Source organism: Rutidosis leptorrhynchoides, chromosome 4 (genome assembly GCF_046630445.1).
Source record: "Rutidosis leptorrhynchoides isolate AG116_Rl617_1_P2 chromosome 4, CSIRO_AGI_Rlap_v1, whole genome shotgun sequence".
NCBI lineage: Eukaryota > Viridiplantae > Streptophyta > Magnoliopsida > Asterales > Asteraceae > Rutidosis > Rutidosis leptorrhynchoides.
In genome coordinates this window covers 136,635,001-136,645,855 of record NC_092336.1, presented here as the reverse complement: position 1 = coordinate 136,645,855, position 10,855 = coordinate 136,635,001, and the positions used below count along the sequence as shown (strand labels likewise).

The 10,855-nt window shown below is 31.8% G+C and overlaps 1 protein-coding gene across 1 annotated transcript; it reads left to right on the top strand.

Moving 5' to 3' along the window:
• The first annotated feature begins 4,734 nt into the window (after positions 1–4,734).
• On the top strand, positions 4,735–5,187 carry LOC139841038 (uncharacterized). Its single transcript, XM_071831273.1, has one exon. The coding sequence runs from the start codon at positions 4,735–4,737 to the stop codon at positions 5,185–5,187; it is 453 nt and encodes a 150-aa protein (XP_071687374.1).
• Positions 5,188–10,855: the final 5,668 nt, after the last annotated feature.

The following is a 10,855-nucleotide window of genomic DNA, read 5'->3' as shown; positions in this document are numbered from 1 at the left end:
TTTTATAACAAATCTATACTAACCATATCCTAATTAACTTATCCTATATATATATATATATATATATATATATATATATATATATATATATATATATATATATATAATATACCTTGATAAACCATAGACACGTATATAATGTTTTGACATATCATATTGACATCATCTATATATATTATTTTGAATAACCCATAAGACACTATATGCGATAATGCTCGAGTTAGCATATAATGGGTCGAGGTTAATTCTAAAATAATATATATACCATGGGTTGTGATTGTGATGACCCGGAAATTTACGACCAAATTTAAACTCAATCTTTATACGATTTCGACACGATAATCAAAGTCTGTAATATTAAGTCTCAAGGATCTTGGAACTATGTTCATATATTCAAATTACCCTTTGACTATTTCCGACGATTCATGAACCATTAATTGTAAATAAATGTGTATAGGTACAAATATAAATATAAATATATGTATATAATAACTAAAAATAATAATATACGATTTAATCGTTAGAACTGAAAATATAAAATAATATACGATATAATTAAATTATTATTATATATATATATATATATATATATATATATATATATATATATATATATATATATATATATATATATATATATATATATAATTATTTAATAATTGTAATACTCATTGGACGTTTCGATTATTATTTAGAGAAGTTTAATTCAACTTTTATGATTTTAAAATAAACGGTGATCCGAAAATGAGTTCTTTAAATTATAAATTTATTAAATATCTTGATGTATAGTGCTATTTGATCATGCTTTATTCTATCTTTCTGTTACATTTCATATCATACCACTTTTATGATTCATATTTATAATTATTATGATTATTATGATTATTATTAATTATTATTAATATTATATTTTTCTATAAGTTATATGTCCCTGTATATGTATGTACCAAGAGAGATATAGGAGAAACCCATTTGCTCTATTCTTTCTATTCATCTTTGTCATTTACTAATCATATATCTGTGATATATGATTAGTAACTATTTTCATTTCCTTTTACCCCCACTAACACACATATATTGTATTATATATATACCGATACGTAATGAAAACTTGAATCACCAACTTGTGTTGTTTTTGTCTTCTTTTGTTGACTAGACCACAACCTCAAATCACCACCCACTACATATTCTGTTTTCCATCTCCATCTCAATTATGAATATACAAAGAAGCATTCACTAAATGTATATTATTATTATTATTTATTATATTTACATATATATATATTCTATATATATACATATGATACTACACATACATATCACCTCTACTATACCAATCCCTCGATCATTCTATCCATCACCAAAACCATTCGGTCACCACCACCTCCGACACCAAGTCAACACCGTTAACCACCCTTCAATCATCATCCTTCGTCTTATTTTTCAGATTGTCCGAGAACCATGACCACCACTTAACAACCTTGATCACCTTGTACAAACACCTAAACCCATCACCAACTGTCGCCTTTTAAATCACCATGAATCAACACCCTCAATTGTCACCATGGTAAACTGCAATCATTGCCTTTCCTTTTTTTTTCTCTGTTGATTGACGTATAGAAACAACAGAAGAAAGAAGTTATACCACTTGATTGCTGGAGCTTTGGTCGAATTACAAAAAGTAAACAAGGAAGAATTTCTTAATTATCCAATTTTGGGTCAGGTGGGATTCAAAGTGTCGACCACTACAGAAGCAAGGAGGTCCCTTTTTATTTTTCCTTATTTTCTTTTTACCAAGAGAAGTATTACTCCATATTATATCCTGAGCAAAGAAGCGAGCTATATTTAAATTTTGGACTGTTGGACTGAAGGGTATATGGGCCGAAGGGTATATGGGCTAAGTTTTTTAAACCTGCTGCAGTCTACATCATGTTTATGTGAAAACGCTGCTGCACGAGATGATTTTGATATTTTTTTTAGACGATGCATTATAAGATGATATTGATCATAAGCTTTGAATAACGATAGTATAATGTAATTAGGGATCTTGATGATAGATTATAATGATGATGGTGATCGTGTGATATTTAGTAGAATATGTTAGACGATGTACGGTAATCGTATGACGATGATGAGATGTACATGATGAAGAGGTAACGAGTGATGATGATGAACGTATCGATAGTGATTATAATGATGGTTATGATGGTAGATGATGGATGATGAGGATGGCGATGGTGTATGATCTGATAATGATGATGATAATAAATAATGATGGTGATGAACCAAAGTTTATTTGTCAAGATTGCTATTTGGATTTAAAAAGGTTATAGGAAAATTCGGGTTAAAGTAGTTATATGTGCTGTTTATTACACGAAATGACGAGTGGTTCAATGGTTAGGGGTGTTGTCGTTGAGCGAGGAGTCGAGGGTTCGAGCCTCGTCTATGGCAATTCTTTTTAACAAAAGATTTCCAAAGGGGTATACATTATTATTATTATTATTATTATTATTATTATTATTATTATTATTATTATTATTATTATTATTATTATTATTATTGTTGTTGTTGTGTTATTATTATTATTATTTGTTGTTATTACAAGTATTATAACTATTATTATTATTAATATCATTACTAATATATGTATTATTATTATTAACATGTTTAGGATTATTATTATTATCATTAATATGAAAACAATAAAATTTATTATTATTTTCTTTAATTAGTATCATTTTTATAATTATTAGTATTATTATCATTATTAACCATATCATTACTATTATTAGTATTATCACTATTAATAAAGTTATTATTGTTATTAGTAGTAAATCAATATTTTCTAAATTCTCATCTTAACAAATACATCTTTTGTACACTATATATATTTATTGCATATATTAGGATTGTATTAATTCACATAACAAACTAATAATATTTCATAAATACAATACTAATCGCAAATATATGTATATAGATTTATTAATATCACTCACTGTATAAGTATTAATCATTATAAATATATGTACATAAAATTGATAAATAGAAAATATAATTTAAGATATAATATAAGTATACGTTTTAAAATGGAATTTAGTATAAATTCTATATAACTATAAATATATAAATAAGATATATTAATAAATGAAAATTTTGTGATTTACATTATATTTATTAATAAATATACAATTGATATAGGTTCGTGAATCCGAGGCCAACCATGCATTGTTCAATGTCGTCATATGTATTTTTACGACAAAATACAATATTGTGAGTTTCATTTGCTCCCTTTTTAAATGCTTTTGCAATATATATTTTTGGGACTGAGAATACATGCGCTGCTTTTATAAATGTTTTACGAAATAGACACAGGTAATCAAAACTACATTATATGGTTGAATGATCGAAGCCGAATATGCCCATTTTTGCTTGGTAACCTAAGAATTAGTAAACCGATATACTAATTGACGCGAATCCTAAAGATAGATCTATTGGGCCTAACGAACCCCATCCAAAGTACCGGATGCTTTAGTACTTCGAATTTGTTTTATATCATGTCCGAAAGATTTCCCGGAATGATAGGGGATATTCTTATATGCATCTTGTTAATGTCGGTTACCAGGTGTTCAATCCATATGAATGATTTTTGTCTCTATGCATGGGACGTATATTTATGAGAACTGAAAATGAAAATCTTGTGGTCTATTAAAATGATGGAAATGATTATTTATGTTAAACTAATGAACTCACCAACCTTTTGGTTGACACTTTAAAGCATGTTTATTCTCAGGTATGAAAGAAATCGTCTGCTGTGCATTTTCTCATTTTAAAGATATTACTTGGAGTCATTCATGGCATATTTCAAAAGACGTTGCATTTGAGTCGTTGAGTTCATCAAGATTATTATTAAGTTAATTATGGTTGGATATATTATGAAATGGTATGCATGCCGTCAACTTTCGATGTAATGAAAGTTTGTCTTTTAAAAAAATGAATGCAATGTTTGTAAAATGTATCATATAGAGGTCAAGTACCTCGCGATGTAACCAAATGTAATGTATTCGTCCAGATGGATTAGGATGGGTCCTTTCAGTGATCGAGTCTGAGACATGTATACACTGGGTTGTGGATTGATTCCAGATAATATGTATAATATGATATATTGATTTATTTATGTACTACTAACTGTGGACTACTAACGTTGGACTGCTAACTTAACAACTTAAATCGTCAACACGTAATAAAATATGATATGAATATATTTCTATCATACTTTGATAAAAGCTCCTTAATGCTAGAAGTATTCCGAGTAGATATATTAGTGTTATTAGGGATATGTACGAAGGGGCAAAGTCTTGCGTTCGAACGCCGGTGGGAAATACCGAAGCTTTCCCAATAGAAGTAGGCCTGCATCAGGGATCGACCCTTAGCCCTTTTCTTTTCGCTTTGATCCTTTGCGAGCTTTCTCGAGGGATACAAGAGTGTATCCCTTGGTGCTTGATTTTTGCCGATGATATTGTGCTTGTTTCCGAATCTAAGGAGGAGCTTAACATAAGACTGGAGCACTAGAGGGTAGCCTTAGAAAGTAATAGTCTACAAATTAGCAGACAAAAGACGGAATATCTTAGATGTGATTTTGATAGAAACGATGATGAACAAGATGATGGAGTGAACATCTGCATTGGAGACTAGATCTTGCACCCACAAACCTCGTTTAGATACTTAGGCTCGATGCTCCACAAATTGGGGAGGATAGATGAAGACGTGTCACACCGTATTAAAGTAGGGTGGGTGAAGTGGAGAGCAGCGACTGGAGTCTTATGCGACAGGAAGATTCCCCTAAACCTGAAAGGGAAATTCTACAAGGTGGCAATTAGACCTGTCATGCTTTACGGATCAGAGTGTTGGCCAATGACGAAGGCGCAAAAGAGAAGGATTGAGGTGGCAGAGATGAGAATGCTTAGGTGGACATGCGATAAAACGATATTGGATATGATTCCAAATAGAGTTTTTAGGGAAAACCTGAAAGTTAGTAACATCATTGACAAGCTAAGAGAAGAACGGCTTCGATGGTTTGTACATGTGAGGAGGCGACCTCTTACTGCACCTGTTAGGAGAGTCAAGGCACTTACAGTTGACGGTGTAAGGAGAAGGGGTAGACCTACACATAGGTGGGGAGGATAGAATAAAGCTCGAATTGAAGGAACTTTTATTGACCGAGGACATGACTTCTGATAGGAATGCGTGGAGGGATAGTATTAGAATAGATGAGTAGGCTTTGGTAGGTATATGTGTTTGGATGTAGGTGTGCTTGTGGGTTTGGGTGAATGTGTGTATGTGTCTTATTTTATAGTGATCTACGTATGAATGTGTATGAATGTGTATGTATGTATGTATCTTCTTGTATGATTTTGGTTTGTGTGTGTGTGTGCATGTTTGTTTGTGTTTGTATGGAGGTATGTGTATGTATGTACGCATGCCTAATGAGTAGGTATGAATGCATGCATGCTTTGGTATGGTTGATCTTAGGTATGTATGTTTTTGGTTGTTTTATGGGTGCTTATGCGTGGAAGTATACTTATGTTTGTTTCAATGTTTTTTTGTATGTTCATGGATGTAGGTATTTTAATGAATATGTATGTGTGCGTGAATGTGTATATGGATGTATGTACGAATGTATGTTTCTTGTATGTATGTTTTATGTATTGATTAGGCATGGATTTAGGTATGTAGGTTCGTAGGTTCGTATGTATGTATGTATGTAGGTTTATGTTTTTAAACATGTACGTCTAGGTGTGTGTATGGTTGTTGGTACGCGGTCATATTTGTTTATCGTTCTTTTAGTGTAGCATTATGTCTCGAGCTCCGCACAACAGTCTAAGGTACGATATATATATATATATATATATATATATATATATATATATATATATATATATATATATATATACATGTGTATATATATACATGTATATATATACATGTATACATGTGTATATATATACATGTATATATATACATGTATACATGTGTATATATATACATGTATATATATACATGTATATATATACATGTATATATATATTATTTTGTTACCTATTTTTTTTACGGCCCTATTAATCGAGGCAACAGCAGGCGTCGATTTATTGGCGACTTGACTGCCGCTTAGTGGCTAAATTGAATTTCATGCTTGATTTAAAACCCATGGAAATTGGATTCTACCATTTTCATGGTGTCTTCTTTTTATTTATTTTTATCATGTATGTATTTATTTTATTCGCTGTATTTATTTATTTATTTCATTTTATTTAAAGTATTTTCTTTATTTATTTCTATTCTTATTTGTTTTTGTTTTATTTTTTTTTTGTTCTACCTTTTGGGCCAGAGGTCCTCCTAGAAGCAATCTCTTTACCCGTCGAATAGAGGGAGGGATGACTTTCCCTACTCTTGTGAGTGTTTCACTCGGGGTGGAGAAATTATTTCTCTTTATTCTAGGATAGAGGAAGGATTGTCTACGTCTCACCTCCCCCATACCCCATACATGTGGGATTGGGTTTGTTGTTGTTGTTGTTGTTGTTGTTGTTGTTGTTGTTGTTGTTGTTGTTGTTGTTGTTGTTGTTTGATATATGTATATATTTGTTATAGGTTCGTGAATCGACCCGTGGCCAAGTCTTCTTTTCCGACGAATTGAAAATCCGTGAAAGTGAGTTATAGTCCCACTTTAACTATCTAATATTTTTGGGATGAGAATACATGCAGTTTTATAAATGTTTTACAAAAATAGACACAAGTAATTAAAACTACATTCTATGTTGGATTACTATACCGGATATTGCCCTTGTTGAACTTGGTAGCCTAAGAATTAGTGTTTATTATAATTGCCACTAATTGACGCGAATCCTAAAGATAGATCTATGGGCTTTGACACGCCCCAGTCAGAGAATTTGAACTGCTTTAGTACTTCGATTTTTCTCTACAGACGAGTGGTTCTGTTTTGGGGATATTCTAGATGCATTTTGTTAATGTCCGTTACCAGGTATTCATCATATAAATGATTTTTATGCAGATTGCATATTATTGAAAAATGAAATCTTGTGGTCTATTATTACAATTTGATATATATACAGGTTAAACCTATAACTCACTAACATTTTTGTTGACGTTTTAAGCATGTTTATTCTCAGGTGATTATTAAGAGCTTCCGCTGTTGCATGCTAATTTAAGGACAAGATTTGGAGTCAACATGCTTGTAATAAATTATTTAAAAACTGCATACGGGAACTTATTTTGTTGTAACATATTATTATTGTAAACCATTATGTAATGGTCGTGTGTAAGCGTTATATTTTAGATTATCATTACTAGATAATCTAAGTTATGTCTTTTAAACGTTTGTCGATAAAATAAAGGTTATGGTTTGTTTAAAAACGAATGCAGTCTTTGAAAAACGTCTCATATAGAGGTCAACACCTCGCAACGAAACCAATTAATATGAAACGTTTATGATCGATATGAACGGGACATTTCAGCTGCCATGTCAATCGACGGTAGCTTAGTAAACAGTTTCGAAAACCAACGATAAACAGGAAACAAGGAAGAGCTGAATAGGTTGCTGATCTTAGAATCAAAGCAATCACCTTTCAAGGCTTACTTCCATTACCATGATTTGTGTCACCATTATAAAATACCATAAATAACCATGATTTAACTGCTCAATTGAGCAGATTATCAATTACTTTAATCACTTGAATGTTCTTTGTCAATGAACTCTTAAGTCAAGAGAGGGCAATTGAGAACTCAGAATGATTAAAATTAGGCTGCCATTAATGGTAGCTCGGAAAACAGAAGCAATAAGCTTCTTAAATCAAGCCGCTATGTCAAAAAGACGGTAGTTTAAATCAAGCCTCGATATCACTGGCCACCAAAAGCAACAAAGAATAGTTTCGATTTCCATGGTGATAACAAATAAATGTGGGATTTGCAGTCGTGGGTAACCTACAGGCTACCAACAATGGTGACCACCATCAAACATCAATAGTTTAACAGCGGCTATAGGTGATTACCTGGCACCGAAAGGAGAAAAGAAAAGGGTTATAATCCCAAATTTAGTTTGACCAAGATTCCATCTATAACCATAAAATACACCTTAAGCCCCTAGTTAACTTATTATTACAAAAAGAGCCCCTCTAGAAATAACATTTTCTTTACAAATAATACAGAGTAATAAATAACGCCTTTACTCAAAATCATGTTCAATCGGTCATGGGAAAGGTAATAACTCTTGTTTTTTGTGAAAGGTCCAAATGAAAAAGTACATTTGATGTTGTGAAGACTTAGACTAGGGGTGTTCATCGGTTCGGTTTTCGGTTTGTTCGATTTATTCGGTTCGGTGTATTCGGTTTTGAAATTTTTTAGGCAAAACGGAAAACCGAACCGAAAACCGAATTCAAAGTTAAAACCGAACTGAACTGAAAACCGAATTCAAATTCGGATTCGGTTTGGTTTTCGGTTAAAACCGAATATTATGAAAAAAATTGAGAACAATGGTAGTTTAATTGTGGCATTACTGATGTCTTATTTATTTATATCCTAAAACAATGACGCACTATTAAATTATCAAGAATTTGATGATTTATTAATATTTACAGCTTAATTACGACGTTTACTGCTTTTGTTATTAAGAAAAAAGAACATAATAATTTGAATAATATAATTATAATGTGAGCTACCAAATAGTCATATGGGTGAGAACATATTTTATTGACTGGACCCCAAATTATAATGACATTAAAACATAAATATACGAACTAATTATATAAAAATTTTGAATTCGGTTTTGAATTCGGTTTTCGGTTAAACCGAATTCAGAATATTCAAAACCGAACCGAAAACCGAATTCAAATTCGGTTTCGGTTTGACTTGATCTGAAAACCGTTTTTCAAATTCGGTTTGGTTTTTTTCCGGTTTGGTTTTCGGGTTTCACGGTTTCAATCCAAATACTGACCACCCCTAACTTAGACACAGATATTCACCGGTGAGTACATCGTTTTCTCCAATGTTAGGAGGTAAGTTTGGTTTGCAGTAGGGCTCGCCTTCTTCATTTCTCCATCGAGTGAGTAAGTCTCGGACCCACCCCCATCTCCTCCAGAAAGAAAAATACCTACACGGTGGAGACACTTCGGGTTCATTGACTTCTGAGTCTACTTCAATACGCATCTCGAAATCGTTTCCGAAATTAATGGAATCCAAACTAGGTGTAGATCCATCTCTTATGATCAGTTAGAGGATTTTCGATATGAAATAATTTTTGATTATCGAATAATATTCTAATTATATAGAATATCTAATATAGTACAGAAGATCCCGTAGTTTACGGAGGAAATTAAGAAAACGTGTCAGATATGGTCTACAGTGACAGATACGCTAAGATATGGATTTTGTCTATACACTATTCATGCAATCATTGCAGTAAGATGTGTCTAGACTAAGAATGATAAGCAGGTAATTTCCATCCTAAGTATGATAAACTTATGATTTCCGACAAAGATGATAAGCAAAATTTTTGACATGCAAACACGGTCGAAGTCCAGACTCACTAATGCATCTAAACATCTATCAGTTAGACACTCTAATGCATGACCTGGTTCGCTAAGACCACCGCTCTGATACCAACTGTAGAGACCCGTCCTAATCCATCCGGACGAAGTCCATATCGATTATAAACGATTCACAACAGTTGATTACATCGCGAGGTACTTGACCTCTATATGATACATTTTACAAACATTGCATTCGTTTTTGAAAAGACAATCTTTCATTACATCGAAAGTTGACAACATGCATACCATTTTGTAATATATCTTACTATAATTGACTTAATAATAATCTTGATGAACTCAACGACTCGAATGCAACGTCTTTTGAAATATGTCATGAATGACTCCAAGTAATATCTCTAAGATGAGCAAATGCACAGCGGAAGATTTCTTTCGTACCTGAGAATAAACATGCTTTAAAGTGTCAACCAAAAGGTTGGTGAGTTCATTAGTTTAACATAAATAATCATTTCATAATTTTAATAGACCACAAGATTTCATATTTCCATTTCTCATAAACATACGTTCCATGCATAGAGACAAAAAATATCATTCATATGGATTGAACACCTGGTAACCGACATTCACAATATGCATATAAGAATATCCCCATCATTCCGGGATCCTCCTTCGGACATGATATAAATTTCAAAGTACTAAAGCATCCGGTACTTTGGATGGGGCTTGTTGGGCCCGATAGATCTATCTTTAGGATTCGCGTCAATTAGGGTGTCTGTTCCCTAATTCTTAGATTACCAGACTAAAAAGGGGCATATTCGGTTTCGATCATTCAACCATATAATGTAGTTTCAATTACTTGTGTCTATTTCGTAAAACAGTTATAAAAATTGCGCATGTATTCTCAGCCCAAAAATATAAAGGGTAAAAAGGCAAATGAAACTCACACATATAAATATTGTAAAATAGTTAATAAAGCATTTGCATGTATTCTCAGCCCAAAAATGTAATGAGTAAAAAGGGAGCAAATGAAACTCACAATACTGTATTTTGTAGTAAAAATACATATGACGACATTGAACAATGCAGGGTTGGCCTTGGATTCACGAACCTATAACATTTGTATATATATATATTAATACACATAATCGTAGTTGAATAAGTTTATATATATATATAACCTATTAATGATATTATTTTTATATTAATACTATATTTATATTTCATATATTCCTTTTATAAGATAATATATTGTGTTATGTTATGTGTGTTAAATATATATTTATGTATTTCATTTG

What these genes read in the sequence shown, in the direction of transcription:
- LOC139841038 (XM_071831273.1), top strand. Translation starts at nt 4,735, where the DNA reads ATGCTCCACAAATTGGGGAGGATAGATGAAGACGTGTCACACCGTATT.